General features: G+C 41.1%; 1 protein-coding gene across 1 annotated transcript; it reads left to right on the top strand.

Moving 5' to 3' along the window:
• Positions 1 to 1,724: 1,724 nt before the first annotated feature.
• On the top strand, positions 1,725 to 19,674 carry FAM98A (family with sequence similarity 98 member A). The gene is made up of 9 exons (XM_051783069.1): positions 1,725 to 1,837; positions 2,081 to 2,159; positions 5,040 to 5,188; positions 6,734 to 6,868; positions 9,713 to 9,897; positions 12,109 to 12,189; positions 13,517 to 13,633; positions 16,141 to 16,308; positions 17,805 to 19,674. The coding sequence occupies exons 2-9, from the start codon at positions 2,107 to 2,109 to the stop codon at positions 18,549 to 18,551; spliced, it is 1,635 nt and encodes a 544-aa protein (XP_051639029.1). The 5' UTR covers positions 1,725 to 1,837; positions 2,081 to 2,106; the 3' UTR covers positions 18,552 to 19,674.
• The last annotated feature ends 5,119 nt before the right edge of the window (positions 19,675 to 24,793 follow it).

Here is a 24,793-nt window from a genome sequence, read left to right as displayed (position 1 = left end):
ATGTCTATATAAGAAAATGAATTTTTTCATGTACTGCTTGCTCCTAGTCCTTGCCTGTGGGAAGAAAAAAAAGAAGGTTCAGAAGTAAGGGCTAAATGTTATAAAGACAAGAAGCAGCAGCAACTGAGGAGCAAGGCCAGACTGGACATACGGCACTGCTTTGTACACTTAAGCTGTGCAAGCAAGGTGAACTCAACCATTATATTAAAAAAACCAAACAATCAAAACCAACAACAACAACAAAGTCACAAACTTTCAGCAGCAGTGTTGAATTTGTGAGGAAACAATCTAATCCTCCAAACCCCCAACTTAGACTACCCATCAGGCAAGGCTCCCAGGCAAAAACCTGGTAATGCTTTGAATAAATTCCACATTAATGGACTAGAGTAAAAGCAGCTAATTCTTAATAGCAGTGATAAGACAGCTTGTCAGAAAACTTAATTTCTTTTTGTTTTTAAAAAAAATTGAAGTAGCCTAAGGCTACACTTTACCAGCCACTATACAACTAGAAGCAAATACACAAAGAGGAAAGCCATATTATTTCTTTCACATTAAGATTTTAGTCTTAGGGAGGTAGTTTTCCCATAAATGTATAGATTGACCAGTCTTTAGTAGCAGAACTGGTGACTGAGCTGTCTTTTAGTGAAGAATTTCTAGCCCTTCGAGGTACTGTTTCTTTATCCTCCGACGTATCTTGAGGCTACAAGAGGCTTCGTACTTTGACTGCAGCTTTTCCTCTTTATGCCTGCCAAGGGCAATTTCATGAAGTACAGGACTCCTCTCCTGCAGTATCAGCTCACTGCCGGTGAGGGACTGGGATTGCTTTTGGCTTTCCCTGGCACGGCCCAGCCATCCGAACAAACCCTGCTTTCTTATCCATGCCTCCTTTCCAGTACCGATGTGCTTTCTGCGGGACTGCTGCATCTCAGGCAGGGGGGCAGTGCTGCCTGACAGAGCTGGGCAGAGCAGGCAAAATTGTCCCCTGTAACCCTGTAACTTTTGTCATTAATGATGGATCTGTATCCACGTGCACGGCCTTCCCGCTGAAGATGCTGGCAGCTGAGCGACTGGAAGAAGTGAACGCTGTTACACCCCTCCTCTGCCCCCAGAATTTAAAATAATTTAAAAAAACCGCTGGCAGAGCGTTGCCTCGAGGGGTTTCACTGCCAGCACGGAGCCCTCGGCATCCCCGAACGCCACGTCCCCACCGGGACAGCGGGGCACCGCTGCAGACCGCGCCGCCGGGGCGCGGGGCACAGGCGCCGCCCAAGGATAAACGAGTCCCGCGGATCCAAATTATTAATTGAACTGAAACGATTTCGGTTTATCAATGTCATTCTCCCAGGGGCAACCCCCGCGACAAGCCTCGCCACGCGCGAGGCATGCCGGGATTTGTGGTCCCGGCGAGACCCCGCGGGGACGCGCTCTCGCTGCGTGGCGCGGCTTGACCCTTCCGCCGCCCCGTCCTCCCGCCCGTTGCGCGACGCCGCTCGCCGCAGCACATTCCAGCGTGGGCCCCGCGGCGGGGAGAGGCGTGTTCTCCTTCCGGGTCTGCCCGCGGTACTGCCTGAACAGAGAAGTGCGGTCCTTGGCTCGTGCCGTGCTCCTGTCCCACACAGACACCCCGGTGCCCGCCCTTGCGCCCCCGTCTCAGCTTCACAACACTGCGCGGCTTGGCCGGATAGGCGGAGCCCGGCGCGCGAGCAGGCGGCGGCGGTCAGGCACGGAGGCGGCGGCCCGAGGGAAGCCGGCTGAAGAGCGAGGCGGGGACCTGCCCGGCTCGGTCCCGCCCTGACATGCCAACCCGGCAGCCGCGGGCGCAGCAGCTGCGACCGCCGTGCGTGGGAAGGGAGCGGGGCGGGGGCGGCAGCGGGGCGGGGGAGCAGGGGAGCAGGGGAGCAGGAGCAGCAAGAGAAGGAGAAAGAGAAGAGGGGTTGGGGCACTGGGGGCTTCCCCACCGCAGGGCGGGCTGTGAGGGTTGAGCTCCCCCCGCGGGGCCGGGACGGGATGGCGGGGGGGATGGCGGGCGGCGGGAGGTCGGGTGCGGGTGCTGGTGGCGCTGAGTGCCGCTGTCGCACAGGTCCGCCCGCCGTGCCCCGCCGCAGGATGGAGATCGAGCTACTGGAGAACGACGTGCTGGAGTCGCTGGAGGACCTGGGGTAGGTGTGCGGGGCTCCCGGTGCGGGCTGAGGGCAGGAGGGCGGCCCCGGCGTGGGACACGGCGCCACTGCCCGCCCCGCAGGGCCGCGGCGCAGGACAGCCCCTGGAATGGCCCCTTTTCGTCAGAGCTGTCCCCGAACCGGGCCGGTGATGGTGCCTCAAGGCCAAACGGGCCGGTTTTCAGCTCTGCGGCCTTGGCGGACGTTTCACGGCTTCCTGCGTGGGGGTTTCCTTGATCCATGCGGTGCCGTCTCGTTGGTAACCCCTCTGTTGGACAGAGCGGGCCTAGCTGAGGGTGGGAAGGGATAAAGAGGCCCTTTAAGATGTTAGACAAGAAGAAAGCTTTCAGCGTTTATATTGGGTGAAAAAAACTGAAAAGAATTGCAAATGACAGAGGATCTGTCCCGTTTACGGTTTTTTTTTAGTATAATACAGCGCAGGAAATTTCTGGTGTTTAAACCTGTTACTTTGTCACAGTCAGTAAAAGTTATATAAATATGAAAGGAAGAGCTCGGAGAACACGCCCTGTTGTGAGCTCCCATGTCTGTAAGCTGTTAAGAGTTCAGAAGGCAGCTACGATTAAACTGCTGCTGGTTCTGTGCAAACAGCTGTATTTACTCACATTGGCCAAGTTCCCATGAATCACTTTGTGGCTAGAGTCATTATGCTCCAACAAAGATTATATTTCCAGGCTAAGCTGGTGATGCTAGTTCCAAAGGTTGACAAATAGGCTTCTGTTTTGGCAGGTATTTCTGTGCCTGAAATGTGAAAAGGTCTCTGTGACATGATGAACGCACTGTGATTGGCTCCTTTTTTGTTTTGTGTGTTAAGAAGGATATCAGTGGCTTGAAGGACTTGTGATTTGTGCTCCCCTTCTTTGCAATTATAGACAGAAAATGCTGTCAATTTTCAGCATAAACAAATAAAGTGAACAGTGAAAGCAGGTGAACAGATAAGTCAGATCAACCAAGATTGGCAGCAAAGATTGAAAAGAAAATTGGAGGACAAAAGACATGAGACTTCAACAGTAATGGTAACAACGGGGAAAACTGCTGCACCTATCTGAAGGGCTTCTATTTCCTGGTGTCTGGAAAGACCTCTGTTTGAGGTTTTATGCTTTGGCAGTACCTCCACAATTCTTCATGTTTCAGTTTATTTTTTCTAATCACATCCTGAAGACATTTCTAATATATTACTGGATTTTTTTTTTTTATAGCACTTCATGTCAAAGAGCTGTTTCTTTTTGTAATTGTGCTCAAGGTGTTCAGATAGTGGCCTCTTGCCTTGTAAATCAGTTTGTTGAACTGTTGGAAAAGCAAACAGACCGGATAGCACAATGTTACCAAAAGAGGAATGTAGCTCCAGAACATGTGCAATTGGCGAGAAAGGAAGGAAAAAGCTGCTTGCAGTCGGGAATCTGCAAGTTGGATTATTGGCCAGATGGATGTGTAGATGAAGTCATAATTATCAGAGATAACACAGTCAAGATGTCTTATCTGTCAAAGAGAAACTCTAGAAAAGGGGCCTCTGACATGACTAGTGACTTAAATCCTGATCCGGCCAAAGCAAAAGGATTGTCATCGCTTCCCTTCCACTTTGATCTATAACTGGATGCTTCTGTTTTGAGCCCCAGATGTTCCTGTACATGTGTAGGTCTGAAACGTCTGTGGGATGGGTCTTAAACTTACTCTAATCAGCTTCTTGGGAGCGTCCAGCCTACTGTGGTCATGGAGTAGGGTTGTTATACATCAGATTACAGTTTCCCACCAGCTGCTAGTAGATTAACTCTCAAGTCAAGCTGCTCTGTGAGGTAAAAGTTATTTTTGAGTGTGGCTTCATCATTTGAGTTGGATGAAGTAACAGACCATTACAGGGAAGGCCACATCCTTTGTATGTGACGTTAAGGACAAGAGCAGAGTGAGAAGAATAACATTTCAGTTTGCGCTCTCAGAGATTTTGTTTTACTCCTCTGTTTGCTAAGGGTCACCTGGACTCACTGGACTGTTTTGATGTAGTGGTGTGACTTTACCCAGGAGTTTCAAAGAGGGATTTTGGTTGGTTATGTGCACTCTTGGATGTCTTTCTGGTTTGAGTGCAGTATATCAAAATAATATTGTGCATTTTTAAAAAAAATACTCTGGTAAATTCTGACTTTGTGCTTCTACCTGGTTAATAAGGCAGTCTTCTTCCTATTCTTCCTCCTTCCCCTGAGAGATTATCGGCAAACAGATGTCCTGAAAGCTATGTCTTCTAAGATATGATCTGTAAACATCCTTACATTAGGTCTGATTTTTGGCTTACTTTGTTTATGCAAAGAACTAATTCTTTTTCTTTTTCTTGTGCCCCTTCAGGGAGGTGATTTTTCAAAGGAGGATATTGTTATACAGATCACTTTTGTAACATTTGTATCAAAGGCTTTGTTTTGCATGGCAACCCTTTAGTACGTGATAGGAAATGACAGAAAGGATGCACTTGTTCAGCAGTAATTATTCCACATACTGTAAAGCAGTATGTAGAGTTCGAGAATGATTCTATGAAACTGCTTTTGCCTTGGATACGTGTATTGTAAGTAACATCTTTTTAAAGAGATGGAGGCAGAGAAGTATAACATTCTCAAGGATGAAACCTTTGATGATGATTTTTTGTGACACAATCTTTTTGGCAGTAGGCCGATGCACACGGAAATACTGAGTTCACTCAGGTGTTTTCAGTGTGCTTTCTGTTGCAGTTCAGTGCAGGAACATCGCCCCTTCAGGTGTTCAGCACTGCAGGTGTGTTGAGGGTGTAGCTCTCAATATGTGTACGGCATGAAATAAATCTATCAAAGGACATCAGTCACAGCAAACATTAATAAGCATTGCTTTTGTTTTACTTTTCAGTTACAAAGGTCCACTGTTAGAGGACGGAGCGCTGGCTCAGGCAGTCTGTCATGGAGCCAGTTCCCCTGAGTTCACCAAACTCTGTGCTTGGTTGGTATCTGAGTTACGGCTCTTCTGCAAACTTGAGGAAAATGTGCAGGCAACAAACAGTAAGTAGCACAAACATGCACTGAATGTGTGTTCTTGTGTGCTGTAAAGATTTGGGCTCACGGTATCTGTTGTACCAAGGAGTATTGTCTGCATGCTGCCAGATTTTGGATATTTTTCACCTCAAACTTCCCTAATGAGCAGCCAGTAGATATTGAAATAACAGTGGGGATCAAACAGTCTTTCTTCTGAAATTAGCTTTTTCTTTTAATTGTTCAACCATAGAGTTTTTTTAAAGCTCTTAGATTTATTTAGAGAAACATTAATACTTGTAGATGTTTTATTAGATTATGAGAACACTTTTATTTCAATGCTTCTGTTCGTAATTTTTATGTAAGAAATACCTACTGTTCAAGGTTAACATTCTCATGACTACGGTAACCATATTTTCATTTTTGGTTACCTTAGTGCTGTGCATACTATGATTTTTCCCTCTTCATGAAAAACTCTGAGAAGGAGCCTGAAAATGTTTGTTTATTGCTTTGGTGGAGGACGCAAACCTTAGTTTTCAAAAAAATGTTATTTTTGGTCAACTAGTCATGACATTCTATAGATTAAATTGTTAAATTCGTATGATAACGTGCATTTCTGAATATCTAATATATTAACTCGTAATGCCTTTATGAGCTTAACTTTCTGTTTATTCAGTGGCCAAAGGTTGCTGCCTTTCACCTCAGCATCTGTTCTCTTCCTCTTTCTTTCTGTTTTTGACGTGTTCGTCCTTTCTTCTTTGAATGTATTTCACTCCCTTTCCCTGTAACAATACAGCATCTCACCTATTCTAGTAGTATAGGATTTCTCCTGTATGTTTTGTGTAAAAATACAGTCCAGAAGTATTTCGAATTCTCTAAACACAGTGATAGAAAAGTGTTGGCTGAGCACTATCAAGTCCTGCCTTCATTTTGTGTGCCTTGAGTTTGTAAATAACAGACATTTGGGGCTGAAGTCTCGTTTCAAAAGATAAAAAATGTTACCTCTCATTAATCACTATTTTTTTACTTAACAAATTCAAATTAGTTTCAGTAATTTTTGACAGAAATATCAGTCAAAGGTTTGGTTTATGTGACTTAATTGTTTTTAAAGGTATTGGTATGAAATAAAAGATGTTGACAAACATGATCTTACAGGGAGAAGCAGTAAAAACTCATAAGGAGAACTTATAAACCATAGTTATTATTTATGACTTTGTCAGAACTCTCTAATACATTTGTAGTGGGAAGAGTTAGTTGATATTTAAAGTATGCCTGTAAGATTTGAATTTTTTAGTGTCACATTTCATTGTAGAAGTTGTTAGTACCTGTCTGTTGTAGGGGGAAAGCTACATCAGTGAAATGTAATTTTACAATAATGAAGAATGTTATAGTTCCAAATAGGTTGTACTGTGTCTTTGAGGAACCTAAAGAATGCATTCGGCTTCCATTAAAACCAGGTTTTAATATTAAATAGTGACTGGAGCAAAGCATGTATTTTTTTAAGTAGCTAATTAATTCTAATCATAGCCCCATATATGTTAGCTGTAAACAAATTATTGTCCTTTTCTTTCTAAGGTCCAAATGAAGCAGAAGAATTTCAGCTTGAAATGAGTGGGTTGCTGGCTGAAATGAACTGTCCATATGCATCATTAACATCAGGAGATGTGACAAAACGCCTTCATAATCAAAAGAACTGTCTCTTGCTGCTTAGTAAGTTAGAAGGGTGCTTGCAAGCAGATCTGGTTTTGTGCAAGATTCACAGTATTGTTTCTAACACTTAATGAGATACTGTTTTGTTTACCACAGTGTGCCACAACGTAGTTACCTAAAAACATGCATCATTTTTTTCTGTAATTTGCAACATCAGAATATCACACTTCTGGTTTTATCAGTCAGTATAGAGCCAGTATATGATGGAAAATATTCTGAGTATTAACCTTTTCACATTTGCTAGGAAAAAGCCTGACCTATTATTTCTCAAAAGGTACACCAAAGATGGAATAATTTGAAGACTTCTGCCAGAATTTAACCACTGAATTTTATTTAGAATGGTTGTAAAAATGACCACTATCATCAGATGCATCATCATTTTGGAGCCCCCAGTGTGATGACATGCAAGGTGCAACAAGACTTGCATTTTCCTACACTGACAACGATTGTAATTGTTGTGAAAAAGAGAAAATGTTTTATCCCAACTTCCAGTTCTTTTTATCCTCTTCTTTTGTAAATCGCTGGAGTGTTGCTTTCTGCTGATTGAAAGGAAATTAACATTAGCAATGGTGATTTCTTCTGTTTTCCACCCAGTGGACCTCAATGACTAAATTGGTTTTATTTCTGCCTAGGAAATGTTAGAGGAAAAGAAATGATTCAATTACTTGAATAATACTGATTCATATTAAAATAAAAAAAATTAAAAGCGTCAGAGTTAGAAACTGTAGTACTGATTTTAATGTAATCTTTAACATAATGTTTTATTATTTCCTCAGTTGCTGCTGATTCTATAACCTTTCAAAACAAATGTAGTTCTGCCTTCAGCTGAGATGTAAGAAATTACAGAGTTTAGATTCCTGTATTTCAACAGTAGGAGAAAGATGAGTAGACTTAATCTGATTTTTTTTTTTTTCATAGTATGTTCAAAAACGTCAGATGAAGTGAGATAGTTGTTGCATTTAAGATGTTTTGTAGCTCAAACAATCGGCCCTTCAGCTTATTTTCTGTAAGCCAAGCCATTCAGTAGGTTTGGCTTGTCTGTGACACACAGTTTATCCCAGAGGTCCTCTGTGATGTACGTTTTGGTAATATAAGGCCATGTTCAGGAGCTGAACTCTGGTATCCCATCTGGCAGGAATGCTGTGTTTACTGTCAAATATGGAATTCCAATAGTGCCAGACTCCTTTTTTGTGTATCATGATAGTTGCATAGCTTTCTTCAACTGCATTAAGCAAACTTATTAGTTATCCTGTTGTATGTGAGCCATAAAACAGTATTTTTCTGGAGAAACAGAATAACTCTCTGTAATGAAATGCCAAGGTATTTTGCATTTTAACAAAATGCAGCACAGTTTATGCCAATTGGAAGATGTAGCAGAATTGCTGTGAGGGAAAAGCACCAAGTAAATGTAAGTAGTTAGGATTGATTGCCTTGGTGTGCAAGCATGGCTAGAATACAATATTAAGTACTGGTATCTGCAAAAATAAAAAGTACAAGTTTCCAGTTGGTTCAGAAAAGATCTGCCAGAAAGACTCACTGTCTGAAGAACATTTGTTTTACAGCAATGGACTTAAAAATTTCAGTCACTGTTAGAGGAGGTTGAAAGTAGCTTAGATGTGATCTCTGAATTCTTCAAACAAAATTCTGCTCTTAGTTTTTTTTTTCAGGAGACCTGAAAAGAGTGTAAATAATTGAAAGTTCAATATAAGAAAAACCTGTATGAAGTACTGTTGAAAGAACTTAAAAAGGATTTTTAACTGCTTTACATATTCTAAGTATTTTCTAATTTATAAGGTGTTCTGTGTCTAGTGGAAGACATTCTAGAAATTTTGAAGAAATTACTAGAGATCACTAAAACACTGTATTCTTTTCTTAATCTTTTTATCTGTCCCAGTTTTATAAGTAGTAAACTGCTCTTGCATAACCATGGGTTTACTTTCCTGCTCACAAGTCTCTCTGCAGTATCTGTTTTTCAATTCTTATTTTTAGAAACATTTATTTATGTTATTGCTAAGGTCAGTCAGTGTGATTCATGGTAAAAGTATTGGTTAAACCTGTGCATTTTTAAAAATTCAAACTTTAAAATTGTGACAACTGCAAAAAAAGCTGTTTAGATCACTGTAACTGATACCTGTTGCTGAAATTTTGGGTTTATATCATGTTCAGAAACTATGATTCTGATTTTTCTTTTTTCTTGTTTGATAAAGGAGTTCTAATGTGGTGATAGGCTCTTGCAGTTCTGATATTGAAGAGAACTGCAGGCATTCTAGTTTCTATTTTCATCAGTTAAAGCCTTCCTTTCTGAAGTTATTGTAACCCTGAACTCTCAATAGTACCTTTAAGTGGGATTATTTTTATGCTCTGCATTTTGCCTGGGGAAGTCGAGGAGATTCCTTCAACATTTCACTTCTCTCTACTCGTTTACTTGCTTTCTTTCCTAGAGCCTCAAGGAGTGCTTGCTTGCCTCTCCTAAAGTGCATATCCCAGTCACTCCTCTGACTTGATTCCATGTTCTCTGTTTCCTATCTTTGCTGGGCTAAGCCTGAAGGAAAAGAGCTGTGTTCTCTTGAACTCTGGGATTAACACCCACTGGAATCATAGGGATTTTTTCCAGGCTTTGATGGTTTGTACTAAACCTGTCCCCTGTTTGTTGTGTTTCTAGCATTGAACTCAGTGATTATTAGAAATATGAGTGTTCTGTGGATACAAAAGTTCTAGCCCACACTCTATCTAAAACAGTCCATTTACACATTTTTTTGATTGTAAGCACTTGACTTTTCACTGGTTCTAAAATAATTTAACTCTGCTATATCCGATGCTCAGATCTAATTTTTCTTACCCCAGCATACCTCATCTCAGAACTGGAAGCTGCCAGAATGCTGTGTGTGAATGCCCCTCCTAAAAAAGCCCAGGAAGGAGGTGGCAGTGAAGTCTTTCAGGAGCTAAAAGGCATATGTATTGCTTTAGGCATGTCCAAGCCTCCCGCCAACATAACGATGTTCCAGTTCTTCAGTGGAATTGAAAAAAAAGTAAGATCCAAATAAAGGAAAATTGGAATATTTATGATGTTACTGTTTTGACATAAAATAGTTCTGCTGCCTGGGCGAGATTTGTCTCTTGTGAAACTCCACTGTTGGAATTGTGAAGGAGAGTTACTGTGTTATACTGAATATGCCAAGAGTCAGGATTTTGAAAATTAATTTAAAGGCTTTTTTCATGCCAAGGCACAAGGTCAGGGACTGTTGCTATCACTGCCTTCCAAGGTGACTGGTCTAGGTTTTAATGTCATCACTCTTTGCAGAAGACGTGAAAAATGCTGAGCTTAGGCCTCAGGAAGAATGTTAAAGAGAAGTATCTTCCAAGAAATACACCTAGACTAATTTTTACAGGAAACTAATGTTTTAAAAATGTTTATGTTAAAAGGTAGTGTAACTAAAATTTTCACCTTTTCCCTAGGGCTTCATCAGTTCCTGTGATTCCATTTATTTTTGTTCTTTACCATGTGTGTGTTCCCCAGGCTGCTGTAATTTTTTTTAAAAAGAAATTTACTTTTGACTGAGTAACTTTTGTAAAGCAGAGAAATGAAATGGTACGGACTGTCCAGTGCACAGACCAAGGGTGGGGGACAGAAAGCTTTTAAGTCACGTTTAGGGACTTGCAGAGTAGGGTAGAGCAGAACAGCAGAAGAGAACCTGTTTAAAGAACAGACATGATTGTAAAACTCCCCAAAATACTTTCAGAGTTTGATTGACCTGTTTCATTGTCCTTAAACAAATCCAAGCAACTGAAATAGTGTTCCATTTCTTTGCAAGAAACCAGTTTGGTTTGACAGGAGGAGGAGGATGGTTTTCCATCAGAAGTCCAGGCTGTAGAATGGAAGCAGCTTGTTTTCTGGTTTTGGCACTGTCATGGGTACTAAATAGACACATAAGAAATCTGTACTTCCATTTTCTGTAAAAGGTAGAAAATATTCATAACAATGAACAATGCTAGCAAGCTTTGCTGTTTAAAGAAACTATAGAAATACAAGATACCAAATAGATCAAAATCCTCTTAATCTGGGAATTCTGTTACGTTTTACTAATACACTTTTCTTTTACATTGTCTTGTAAGGTTAAATGAATGTTGTCTCAATGATGTATCAGAAAAACCCTAACAGTCCTTGATAGCTTCATAAAATACACCAGGCATCTCTAACCTACAGGGTTTTTAGAAATTGTATATAAGGTGCAGTGTTTACAGTCCACATACTTCAAATGTTGGTAGGATTTGAGGAGAAAGTAAATCTGTCTAATAGCTGAAAAACTTAAATTTCACTTTGTAACTGAAAATACATCACTAAGCAAAATGTGAAAACTTAACATAGGGTGAATATTTTGCTCTTGACTGTAAGATGATGTTTATAAAAAGAGATTCTCCTAAAGTTTTGTAGAGTTTGGAGTAGGATCTTTGCATAATTGACTCTCTTTGTTAATGATCCACCACATTAAAAAAAGAAATTGCTGATACTTGAATGAACTGCTACCTCTGCTATTTGAAGAACTTAGGTTTAAAATCTTCAAGTTAAATAAGTTTGGCTCAGCAGCATTGGAAAAGTAGGTCACTGAAAGTCTTAAATCAACTGCTGGAATGAACAGCAAGGAAGTTGAAAAATGTGGTTTGCAGCAGAACAGAAGTGAAGTTGTTTTGTTTGGTTTTTCTTCCAATACTTTGGTCCAAGTTTTTGTCACTGCTATTTCATTTCTTACCCCTGAAGTCCTCAGAAATTTTGAGACGTGATAGATTATCTAAGTTGTGCCCAAATTTTTAAAATGCAAGTTAAGTTTTTGTATTAAAGATTTTCTCCTTTTGACTGTAAAGTGAGGTCCTTCTTTAGTCATCGTATATTTCACATAATCTTAATACAGTCTTTTTGATAGAAGTGTGGAGGATTTTCTGAATTAAAGAGAGGATGTGTAGAATAATCACTCTGTCTTCAAAAAGACCTGTCCCTCATGGTAGCTTTCTCTTTTGTCTGTAGATCTACTCTATAGTCCCTTCTCTTAATTTTTAAGTAATTATAGCTGAGACTACCAGAAATATAAAAATAGTTGCTTTCTAAAAGAAGTGTGCTTGGTTCTCTGTTCCAGAGAAAACAACTTGTCATGCCTTTGACTGTCCAACAGTCCTCTCCTTTAATTTGAATCTTGAAAAGCTAATTTTTTTAGCCAATGCTTATATTCTTATATGTCTCTTAACAGCTGAAGGAAACTCTAGCAAAGGTTCCACCTAATCACGTTGGAAAACCTTTATTGAAGAAACAACTGGGACCAGCTCACTGGGTGAGTAATTGCAGGTATTGGAGCCTGTTGCCCTTTTTTAGGTATACGAAGTATTGATCTTGATTCTGTGTGTTGCAATATGATTTTTCTCTTTCTGAAGATAAGAAGACAGTTTCCTGCAGTATAACATACATATTGGTACAATGAATGTTCAGCAGTTGATAAAATCTTATTCATGAATCTGTATGTCCAGACGCAGGGTAAACTTCTCCAAAATAAAGACAATTTACAGATGGTGACCAGCATGCTTATGCAGTAGCTTAAACCTTCCTCTTCTGCCCTTTGCCAGCACTGTCTGTGTGACCTAGCCTTGCTGAGATGGTGTCACATCCCCTCTTTTGGCTTCTTTGTAGCCAACTTGTGGGTCTGTCCATAATTTCCTTCTCTTTCTCTCATTTGGAGTAGTCCACTTCCTTAATAGCCTCTTCAAGAGGCAGTGAGTATACAGGTGGGAGCTAAGAGGGGCTGTACACCCAGGCTGCAGAGGTGAGGTCACTTCCAGCTGGAATTTGTCACCTGCTGTTCTTGGAGGATGGTGCCTGGGTTAAGCACTGCTGCTGCACTGGCACAAAGCTGTGGCTACTGCTGCAAGACTGCAAGTCTCTCTTGTGTCTCTTGCTTAAGGCTGTAGCTCATCTACTCCCAACACTCTCTTTCCTCCAACAGTTGTTTTGAGACTGAAAGTGGACCCCAGCACCCTGGTCCAGCCAGGCTTCAGTCAGTACATAAATTATTTCCCTAATGGTGCATATCTCACTTGTTGCTCTGACTTAGACACTGTGTGCTACCAGGTGTGTTTCTTGTAATGGCTTTTCCCTGTAGGGCACTTTGTTGTCTTGCCTGTATGCAGATTGTGCTTTAATCAAGATCCTCTTACAGTACTTCACTTACTGTTTTTCCTCTATCTTTGTCCTTACCGCTTTTTTAGGGAGGCAAGGACTCTCTGGTCCCTAGGACTTATATACGGCCTTGCTTCAACTTCATGCCCGTAGTATTTTCTCACTTTTGCTTCTCTGTCCTGATTGGTGTTGAGAAATGCCTCAACAGAGTATGCAGTTTTTATGACCCTTCTGAAAAAGACATCTGTGGTGTTAGAAATGGTAGAAGGCTGAACATAACAGAGCCTTTGAAGCCTTCAGGAAAATTGCATCAGCGGGCATAGCTTGACTGTGAGTCCGTTTGACAAGGCAGATAATTGCAGTCTTAAGCCCTGCATACTATCTCTGTCTTATTCTCTTTCATCCACATAATATAGTAATTAGTAATTTAGTAAGTAGAAACATTTTATCTGTAATCTACAGGTTATGTTTGCAAATTTTTGTTTCAGGAAAAAATTGAAGCAATTAATCAAGCCATAGTCAACGAATACGAAGTCCGAAGAAAACTGTTGGTCAAACGTTTGGATGTTACTGTGCAGTCGTTTGGCTGGTCAGATAGAGCTAAGGTACAAACAACTTGCTGGGAAGTCCTGGTTGATGGTAACACTTTATAATAAGTATCTCTGGAAAACTGCATCGTTTCATCCTTTATGAGTAAAAGAATTGCAGGTGTTGTCCATTTTTTGTTTAGAGTTTCTGAAGAAGTTTATGACAATGTAAGATGACTAAAAAAATTTTACTTAAAACTGATTTGTTGGATTTTAAAACAGTATGTATAATGAGAAGATGGTGTGTAACTATACACCAAAGCCACTGGAAAAGAATAGAAAAGATTAGTGATCCAGCCATGTGCTTTCAGAGTACCGTAATGTGAACCATTAAATGCTGTCTCTGTGTGATGGTAGAAAAGCATCTTCCTGTTGACCATCCCTTATCTTACTTTGTGCTGTCCACAGTGATCAGATTTCCTTATCTCAAAGTGTGTCTGCAAGCACAGCTCCACAGATGCACATGAAAAAAACTGCTAAGGCACTACTTGTTCTTACCTCATAGACAGGGTAATATTTTATGTGCTTCTTTTGTCTTTGAACTGTGCAAGTGGCTGTGACATGAGATCTGTTCTCTCTTGAGTATGTAATACATTTTCTGCCTATAAAAGTAATTACATGGTTTCCTTAGTTCCCGTGTTTCATAGTGAAAAAGAATGACAAGATTTAAAAAATAGTACATATAATTTATTTTCTAGGACTAAAACAGATATGCTAGCATGCTGTTAATTATGCTGCTGACAGTGTTTGAGATTGAGTTATTAGTGCAAACTGTGACACATAGAGTCATCAGTTGTTTTCTCTTGATAAATTTTTTAATCAAAAAGCATCTGTACTTTACTAATGAACTATGACCTGTCCCCTTTTCTGTTTTGTCACCTGAGTAGGACTTCTACTGATGTAATATCTCTTAAACCTTGTATTTGTCAGATTTTTTAGTAGATGATTGAAGAACTAGCTGATTGTTTGAGTATTTTAATAGTGAATAAAAATGAGTAGAAGCATGGATTATGTTTAAAAAACAGGGACTTCTAATTGTGTTATAGCTTTGGCATTCATATCCATGCATGTTTGGGTTTTTTCCTAGGAGAATTTTTAGATGCTTTTGAACTTGACTAGCTACAAGAAGTCTTTTCACAAAACCCAAAAATTGTGTATACACATTTATATCTATTGAAATGCAAATCTTTTTTTTTTCAGACAAAAATAACAAAATAACAATACCAAATTGAAGAATGTGGCTCTAGTATTCCAGACATGCAATACAATTTTTTTTAACAGTAGCTTCTAGCATGAAGTACAATATTCTTTTTTTATTTGAAAAGTACCAGAATACAGTAGTATGACTAAATAGCCACTTCTCCAGATAGTAGAAACAGCAGAGAAAAAACCCAATTTGTAGTCTATTATTAGGGGTTTTTTAAGTGAAAATTTCAAGTTTCACCTAAAACAATATCATAGCACCAAAACACTGTGCTCAGAGCTCAGTCAAACTTGCTAGGGAAAAACATACTAGTACTCTGGTGAATACTTTTGCTTTTCCTGTCTTTAGCCAGTGTCATGTTTCAGTTTTCTGTCTTTAGATGGAAAATAGGATTTTAGGATTTTAAAATGTGCTCCTGAGTTTTTTGCCCTGTTGAGATATGCTGGAAAACCTGGTTTGCCCATCCTCACTTCTGTCATCTGGGATCCAGACAAAAAAATGTTCGGATTACAACCTGGTTTATCCTAAGTGCATCCCACATTACACTCTGTTGATAACTGAAGAGAGAGGTAACTGGTGTATTAGCTCATGGCTGATAGCACAGATTTCTGTTGTGTCTGTCAGCTGGAAAACTTTTGAGGTGTTCAAAAAGGCCAAAATGGTTAACACTGAAAGGCAGTAGAGAAAGAGAGACTGCATACAAGGGAAAGTTGAGTGTAGGATCTCATTTCTCGTTTGGGCACTAAGTTTTCAAGACAAAGGACTGAATTAGAACAAGCACTTGAAAGCTTTAGTTCTGCCAGTATGTGTTGATGCCTTGTCTTTGAGAAGAAGCTGACTGGAATGAAGAGTGGAAAGAGTTAACCTTTTTCTGCTGGTACAGAGTTGGAGATGGGGTGATGCTATGGTCTAACTGGAATGGGTGCGGGTCAGGGTGCAGGCACAGTAGGAGGTCTGGAGGCTAAACACAGATGTGTTTCAATATCTTCTAGACATTAGCAGTAGTTCATATAATTATATGACACACTTCTAGTCTGTATTTAACTGCCTGAAAGTAATGCAGTCTGCTTGTATATATTGTTAAAATCGTCAGCTTGTTGGCAGTTCAGTCAGAATAGTGTTTCCTATTTACTTAAGAAATTAATTTGACAAATGCTAGCTTTGTAACTAATTCTTAGTTACAAAGTGGTTTTCACTGCCTTTTTATTAATTCTTTGTTCTATTTGCAGCAGTGGCTAGTTTTTCAGTGCTGATTTGATTCTTTTGGTGAGGTGTCCCATTGCTTTAGCTGACTGGGCTTTGGTTTTCTTCTCTTCAACAGAGTCAAACAGAAAAACTGGCTAAAGTCTACCAGCCAAAACGTGCCCTCTTATCTACTAAGTGCACTATATCCATAGCAAATCTCTTGGCAGCTCGGCAAGATCTGTCAAAGATTATGAGAACAAGCAGTGGGTCCATCCGAGAGAAGACTGCATGTGCCATTAATAAGGTACCTTTGGTGACAAATGGTTTGTTCTGTTAGGAATATTTAAATAACTTTAATGTAGTAATACATCCTGCTTTTTTTTAGAATACTAAGTGGAATTTGGAAATAAAGGATAAGATATTCCAGACTATGCATCAGTGCATTATGAATACTGGAAGTTTAGCTGTTTAGGTTTACAGTGCCCCTTCTTTGGGGCAGTAAAAAATCGCTGAAATATCTTTTATTACTTTCAGTGGGAGCAGGCCTGCTCTGTCTGATCAGAATTACTGAAGTCATTACACTGCTACTACCTAATTCTGTCAGTGTGTCTCAAATAAGACCTACATAATAACTATGTTTCTGGTCTATGCAAATAGAGTATATTAAGATCACAAAACAAGGATCCCACAAGTTAGACTGTCATGGGTACACAAATAGATGATAATCAAGGATGTAGTTCTAATAATGACATAGTAGGAACATGATTTAGACTAAACAACTTGCTTTGTTTCAGAAGTTATGATTTTATAGTAATAGGCTCACAAAAGCATACGTGCAGAACATGAAGCTCAGTAGCTATGTACAGCAGTGTACTTGGTGCTTTAAAAACTGTGGGTATAGATGCATGCTTTTCTACGTTCTGAGTACCAACTGTGTTTCAGGTAAAGCTGTAATTTAGGAGAGAATAGTGGTGTGCTGATTTGATGACAGCCCATCCACCCCAAAAAATTTTCGCATCTTTTTAGTGTTGTTGGAGTGTGGAGTGTAAGAAATTAAGTGGTAAGACAGGTGTGACTGTATCATAAGATTGTATGTATGTTTTACTAGGAACTGCCCTGCTGGTGATCCATATTCTGTTAGTTTATCTCCATTATCAATATTAAATGTTTTCCAAGACAGTAACATGAAATAACAAAGTAGCATACTTCCATTGAAGTTCTTTTGTTATGTTGTTTTAAAATTTGAAGCAGTGCAAATGTCCTGGTCCAAGTCTTGCTAAATTCTTAAATCACGCCATACTTGGACAGCTGGAGACCTGTAGAGCCTTGCTCAACTCTGATTAGTGCTGTGTGACACCTGTCTGTTGTTGTGTAAGTTTTTGCATGTTCTTACTGAAAAATTGAATTCTTTACCCCCTGTTTATCAAGCCAATGGCTTCTACAGCAAGTCAGAACACTAGTTGAGAGCCTGTGTTGCCCTATGCTTGTTTGAGATTAGCAGTCTGCACTAGTAAACAGTTAAGTGAGCGGCTGTATTGGTGCTGCCCATGCTGGTGTGCCTGCTCTGTGAACAAAAAACACAGGTCTCCTGACTTGTCTTGTTAGCAGTGCTTCAAGTACTAGATAATCCCTGTTTAATTTTTATTTACTGGAGACAGAGTTCTGTCACATTCAAACAGAGAAAAGTTTGCCTCTGGATATAGAAATCGTGGAGTGGCTGCTGTTTGTGGTGTGTATCAGTAAATGGACTCTTCTGTGAGGTATTAAAACTCCTATCACAGTTCTCCCTTCCCTTTGCAGGTGCTAATGGGCAGAGTGCCTGACAGAGGAGGAAGGCCCAATGAAATTGAACCACCACCTCCTGAGATGCCACCATGGCAGAAAAGACCAGAAGGTGGTTCCCAGCAAGGCGGTGGCAGAGGAGGAAGAGGTGGCTACGAGTCTTCCTATGGAGGGCGAGGAGGTTATGACCATGGGGGTCACGACCGAGGAGGAAGAGGAGGCTATGACTCATATGGAGGGCGAGGAGGTCATGAACAAGGAAGCCATGATCGAGGGGGACGAGGAGGACGTGGTGGTTATGATCATGGCGGCAGAGGAGGTGGAAGAGGAAACAAGCTTCAAGGAGGCTGGACAGATGGCGGAAGTGGTGGCTACCAGGATGGTGGCTACAGGGAGAGCAACTACAGAGATGCAGGTTTTCAAACAGGTGGCTACCATGGTGGTGGTGGTGGCTACCAAGGAGGAGGCTATGGTGGCTACCAGTCGTCGTCTTATTCTGGAAGTGGCTACCAAGGGGGTGGTGGTGGCGGCTACCAGCAAGACAACAGATACCAAGATGGTGGGTCCCACAGTGACCGAGGGGGCGGGCGTGGAGGAGGAAGGGGCGGCCGTGGCGGTCGTGGCCGTGGAGGTCAAGGAGGCGGCTGGGGGGGCAGAGGTGGACAGAACTTTAATCAAGGAGGGCAGTTTGAGCAGCACTTCCAGCATGGAGGGTATCAGTATAACCAGTCTGGCTTTGGACAAGGAAGACACTTCACCAGCTGAGGCTGCTAAAAACTTACACTTCAGGAGAGCTCACATAACAGAAACCTGGTTTCAGAGGCCTTACTTAATTGCTGCTTGAATTAGTTTGTACAGGTTTGTACACAGCAGGTAGAATCTCTTTGGGATGTTTTCCATTGAGCAAAGTACAACTTTGTGTAGACTTCTCCCCACCCACCTCCAATCTGTCTGAATTAAAGGCATTCTCACTGCTCACTGCACCCTGAACATCGACTAATAGCCATGCTTTTTGGAAGTTGGACTGGTTCCCTCTGCTCAAAACACTTTTGTTCTGAATCTGCCTGCTGTGTTTGCCTTCCATTTTGATTTAGAGAAATACCAAGACCTGCCAAATTTGTCTATTATAATACCCAATAGAATTTCTGCATTTTTTTGCCCCAAATAATTTTTCAGTTACATGTTCTAATATCGGTTTGGAGTATTGCCTTTTGACTTGCTGACCTCTTGTTCTAGTCACGGTGACGTTGCACGGACGTGTGTGCACACACCGTGAACTCCCTCTGACGAACAGGTTTTTGGTCTATTATATGAGCTCTACTGTGGGTGCCACGTTCAGTAGCCTTATTTCCTGCTAAACAAAGTTTTCCCACCCGCTCAATTTTGAAGACTGACTGCCGCCAAAATCTGCAAAGATCATTTCAAACTAAGCTAAATTGTGAACCAATAGTGTGTGTAGGCCTGTAGTTAGGTGTAGCAATTCAAACTGACCTGCATCCATCCAAAACAAGTTGCTTCTCCTCCAAACCTAATTTTTACTTGAAATCAGCTAGAAGTTACAAACTGAAGTTTATTTTATTTGCAAGTTAATACCACTGGCTCAGCAAATCTAGGGCAATTTGTTTTGGGGGTTGTCTTTTCAAAGAAATGCACTACGGCCTGGGAAGATTAGTTCCTGCCTGGAGGAAGCCCTTTTATTATTGCTGCAGAAAACAAAACCTGGCTGAGTTTGGTGTTCTGACGTTTGGGTTTTTTTTTCTTTATTGAAAGCCACATAATGCTTCTTGCTGGGTTTTTTGTGTACATAAACATTGTCAAGCTGTGAAAGAAAATGGCTGAAGGTGTGCTGTTGTATAAAAGGTGAGCAATAAAAGTATCTGTATGTTCACTTTGCTTTAGTTTCTCTTCCTTGATGTAAGAAGCAGTTACTACAGTTGCTGGAAATTCATGGGGATTTGTCTGCTTCATCTTTTTACATTTTAATCTATTTTAGATTTTGTAGTTGTCCCAGCTGTACTATACATTCTGTCCTTTGAGAAGCTGTCAGAACAAGAGCATATGGGAGGAACTGATTTTCAATTGCTCTGACTTATGTTCTGTTCCTCCCTCTGAACTGGAGTAGCAGCATGTAGTACTGTCTCTTGATGTGTAAAGTTATTCTTAGACTATGAGAGCATCTCTCTCCCAGGTTATGCTCCTGCATGCCATGTGAATGTTGTATGCTGCTTCTGGGAACTCTCCTGATGCTCACCAGCCTTGTGGAAAGGTAGGTTCCTGCTACTGTGCTCAGATCACTGTAGCAGAGGCTGTGCTGATGGCAGAGTCTACCTGACATGTCCTTGGGGCTAAATCCAGATTGATGCAGACAGGAGGAGTTCCTTGGCTTACAGTAATTGCACAAGTATTTGAGGGAATCTGTGTAAAGCTGATGTTGCTGTAACTTAAGATAATCGTGTAAATAAGCTGATAAACATTGCTTAGAACTGATTTGCCTGTATTTCATTCCACAGTCAACCTGAAAATCTCCTGTTTAATTTATTGAGGCCACTAGATGCTGCTAGTGATTCACGGGTTGGAGGCAAAGGTCCCTGTGAATGGCACTTGGGAATCTGACATAATGGCTCTTCTCCTTTAGTGTTTCAAACAAATTTAACAAGCCTGACAAGGGAAAAACTTTCTATATTGAATCTAGGTCATTGAGGATCACTGATCTAGATTTATCTCTGTGTAATACCGTTCAAATTATGAGCATCTAAAAGTGAACGTTGCTGCTTCACAAAGGTATTCATGGTTTCTTACAGCACCACGCTCCAAGAAGGTATCTTCCTTGGGGAAGAGTAATACTTTGTGAGCATTAGCTGGTGACTAGCTGAATTCATGCAAAACTAATTAGTGGGCTTTTTTAACAATTAAGATTCCTACAGCTGGCTCAGTCCTGGACTGGTAAATGCAGAAAGACTAACAGAGTTAAAGAGCCTTCTGCTGGAAATGTAATATCTTCAAGGTTAGAGCTTCTGCTTTTCTTCACGCTTCTCACTGCAAATAGGCTGGTGTTTTCTGTCAATGCATTAGAGTGTTGTAAACTTGTTCCTAGCAAGAGGGAGCCCTGGAGGCTCTTCAGAGAGCCCCTAGTAGAGTGGCATCAACACCTTCAGAGATTTCTTTCTGTGCCAGAGCTGCCAGTTCCTCTGCAAGGCTATGGCTGTTGCTGCGGTGAACAGTCTCACCTTTGCACATTGTGACATGATACTGGGGTGGGAGCATAGAACTTCCCCTTCCTCATTCTAGATGGCTTTTTTTCTCATCAAAATATGTTGCTTCTCCTCCCTCTTCCAGGACTTAGGGTAAGCTGAATCCTGCTTTATGCTATTTGAGGGGGAAAGTTAAAAAACTAATAAAAATCAGAAGGCGGCAAAACATGAGGCTTTACTTTTCCAACAGGAAAGAAAACACTTTGCTTCTGCCAGCTGTTGTTGTTTTTCCTTACTCTATTGTTTCCTCCTAGTGTGCTGTGACTTCTTTGTTCCCCAGAGAAAACAAGCTTTGTATATGTGGAGAGAGCAGCTTTGATTAATGAAAGAAAACAGTCACTGCTTTGTTATTGCCTGTATGATACTCTGATATTTACTGTTTTCCAAACATGATTCCTGCTACACTAGAAGAAATCTCTTAAATAGAAGCTGGGAGAGGAGAGATGGGTTGTAGAGATTATTAGGCTGTGGTGGATTGGATATACAAGCTTGATTTCATTGTGCATCATGATCAAAAGCAGAACTCCAGCAGATAAAGAAGGCAATTAAGTAAACAAGCATTTATACGGGGGGAACAGTGTTCGTCCTTTTAGTGTTCTGTTCTTGCCACTCTTTTTCCACAAGCTGTAGGCATCTTGTTCTGTTTCTTCCATCTGCGGTTTTTCTTTAGCAGTTTTTGTTTCCTAAAGGCTTCACTTGCATTGCCCTTCCATTGCCTCTATTAGTATCACCCTCTCTCAAAAGTTGTCACTGTGTAGTGACATAACTATTAGGAGCAGAGGATACACTTGCTTCCCACATCAGGTGTAATAGTATGGGACCTAGAATACCATGATCCATATTCACTGTGGTCACAGTTGGGTTTTCCTTGCAGGTCTAAGGAATGGATAAGAATTTATTCCTTACTATGTGCACAGCAGTACCTCAACAAGGGAAAGTGGATCAAGTTGAGCTTGCACCATATATCACTCACCCCAGAAAGCCTTTTGGCCTGTAGCTGTTCCCTAAGTAGTTTTATCTTTAGTTGGCATGTAATATGTAGCTTGATGAGATTCCTCTACTTTCCTAGCCAAAGCCCTGCAGTGTGCAGCTCCAGGATGATGTGCCATGAAGGCTGATGGCTCCAGAGAGGCTCCTCAAGATACTGCTTAGATTTCTCAGCCAGAGCATGTGGGTAACCTGCCTTAACACTCTTGACTTTCTGTCTCCATTAAACTGTTTGCATCTGAATTGATGAAACTGGGAAGTGCCTTAACCAACCTCTGGCTTAATAAGAACTTAAATGCTTATCAGTCAAGTATCTAAGATAGGACTGGAAAGAAGGGAAGCGAGATTCACGTCAGTAGATAATTATGAGAAGTGGTTGGAGCTTGAGAAGTCCTGTGGCATAAGAGTAATCCCTGTAAGAGGTTATGCACCTAGGAAATGAAAATTAAACTGCTGAAGTGGGAAGAGTGGAGTGGGGAGTAAGAGGATTCTCACTGAGACCTGATGACTCTTTGGGGTGTCCAAAAGGCTTATGTCAGTTCTTAGGTTACTGGAAGTTAATTCAGCTCCCCATTAGGTTAACAAAGAGCAGCAAACAAGCACTCTGAAATATCTGCTCATTGCACATGATTTATTCTTAGTTCTGCTGTATTTAGGACTGCAGTAGAGAGTCCAGGTGTTGCTGCTAAAGACTGTCAAACTTGTGATTCTGCTTCCTCTCTGACCTTCTGATTTCCCTGGACAACAAGAATGCTACAGAAGTATCTATATATTTTTAAGGTATTAGGCTTGATTTAGCAGTCCCAAACAAGCTGGCTCATGCTAAACTCCAAGTTTGCTTTATCAGCCTCCTAGCATGCCCTTAGGTTAGAGTCAGACCAGTGTTGTGACTGGAGAATAGTACACCGAGGTGTTTCCCCTCTGTAGGCTCAAAAATACTTATGTGCTTGCTTCGTTCAGGTTATGCCTTTTCAAAGGGACACAAACTGAAAAAACAAGTGCTATTACCAACTGTAAATATTGCCTTCTCCCCTCTTTGGCCGAAAATGTCACACCTCTAATGGCTTAACAAACAAGGCTAGAAGGGAAAAAAATATTTTTCCTTTGTGTTTACTTTGTGCTTTTTACAGCTCTGAGTGCTGTCAGTGTCACTGTTTCCCCTTTATTGTCCAGTAATTTCCCCTCTTGTCCACGTGGGTCTTTCCCACAACAGAGGAGAGAAAAACAAGTACAAAAAGTAGGAAAACACTATTGTAAAACCAAAGAAAGAGGGAGTCTGCCTGTGCTGTGGGCAGGTGGAAGGTCAAAACTTTTTCACACGTGAAGCAGAGATGAAGGTGATAAGGACTCTAAACTTTCCGGCATTAGCTCAACTCATGGAAAAAGCAGACTTTTTGGCTAAATTTCATACTGCTCCAGCAGTAGCCTTTTGCTGATGGCTTTTCTGTTTCCTAGGACCAGATTGTCAGCAGCTGTAAACAACACTTTAAAGTTCAGCACACAAATTTTCCAATGAATTTAGCCTGTTGGCTTCAATGCTTATTTTGACAATCCAGTTCAGATCAGTGCTGATAACTCAAAAACTTTTTCCAAAGTCACATCCATTTCTGCAGTGACCTTGGGTGGGCCAGCTCTTTTGTCAAGACTCTCTGGAGAAGTACTTGGAGCTATTTTTGGTGCCGTATGGAGGCCCATCAGTTAGCAGGCTGATGCTGAATGAAGCAAACTTTGATTAGATTTTTTTTTTTGGCTATAATGATCATGAAACAACAAACCCTTGTTTGTCTCCTCCAAATTTGCATTTGGATCTCCTTTCTTCCTTCCTTCCTTCCTTCCTTCCTTCCTTCTCCCTCTACTTGGTCTCCATCAGGATCCCCTTAGATTCTTAGTGTCACATAGACAGGGAGAGGTCTCAGTGTGCTTTTCCCTGCATTTACCCACCGTCTGTTCAGTTTTTCTGTTTGGTTTTTTTGGGATTTTTTGTTAGTTTTTTTTCCCCCACCTGTGTCCAGGATCCTTCACATGCAGCTATTTCCAATACAGATGCCTGAAGCTTCTGGAACTAGTGTCCAAGGCTGCAAGGACCGTCCTGTGGCTGCTCAGCCTATGTCAGCCAAAGGTTTCCAGGCTTCCCATGAGGAAGACCTTGAGGCTGCATAGGGCATGCTTTCACTTTGGCTTCCACAGAGGAGTCCCTGAACAATAGTCCACAGAGGTGACAGGCTGTTTAATTTCGGAAAATTTTAGGCAACTAAACTTGCACTGCAGCTCAGCTTATCTTCTGTACTGAAAGGAAAATGGCTCACCTTTCCCAGATGGGGAAAATCCATGTTTCAGACTAGTTCTGGTCAACAAACTTATTCTTCCCCTCTTGCCCAAGACTTCAGCTGCCTGAGAAAGGTGCCTCTGAGGAGATGGCTTCTGTCTAGGAAGATGTTTCTTTGTAAAACTGGGTTCATTCTTTTAAAGCCTAAAAGCTGGATAAGACTGAGAAGGGGGTGGGGGCTGCAGGGAGCAGAGAAGAGTGAGACTTTGTGGAGATCCAGAACGGAGGAGAGAGCTGCAGTTCAAACCTGACTTTGCATTTCACTCAGAGGGAGCCAGGTGTCCCTGTGACTCTTTGAGAAGCACTCAGAGCTGCTCTATAAAGTTGGAAGCAAAGCTGAAACTCTCTTGTATGCAACATGAGCTTTTGCAGAGGTTTTACACAAGCACAAAAAGTCCTAATGTGTTTGGGCCAAAAAGCCAAATGATCTCTTACAGGGTCTA

This window comes from Manacus candei, unplaced genomic scaffold, assembly GCF_025592945.1.
Source record: "Manacus candei isolate 608988 ecotype Guabito, Panama unplaced genomic scaffold, ASM2559294v1 h1tg000017l, whole genome shotgun sequence".
Lineage (NCBI taxonomy): Eukaryota > Metazoa > Chordata > Aves > Passeriformes > Pipridae > Manacus > Manacus candei.
Note: the sequence above shows the minus strand (reverse complement) of the source record. Positions and strands in the feature narration are given on the sequence as shown.

Excerpts from the sequence above, each read along its gene's own strand:
- FAM98A (XM_051783069.1), top strand. The coding sequence starts at position 2,107 with ATGGAGATCGAGCTACTGGAGAACGACGTGCTGGAGTCGCTGGAGGAC. Across the intron at positions 5,189-6,733 it reads AAATGTGCAGGCAACAAACA|GTCCAAATGAAGCAGAAGAA; the intron begins GTAAGTAGCACA and ends TTTCTTTCTAAG. Across the intron at positions 9,898-12,108 it reads TCAGTGGAATTGAAAAAAAA|CTGAAGGAAACTCTAGCAAA; the intron begins GTAAGATCCAAA and ends GTCTCTTAACAG.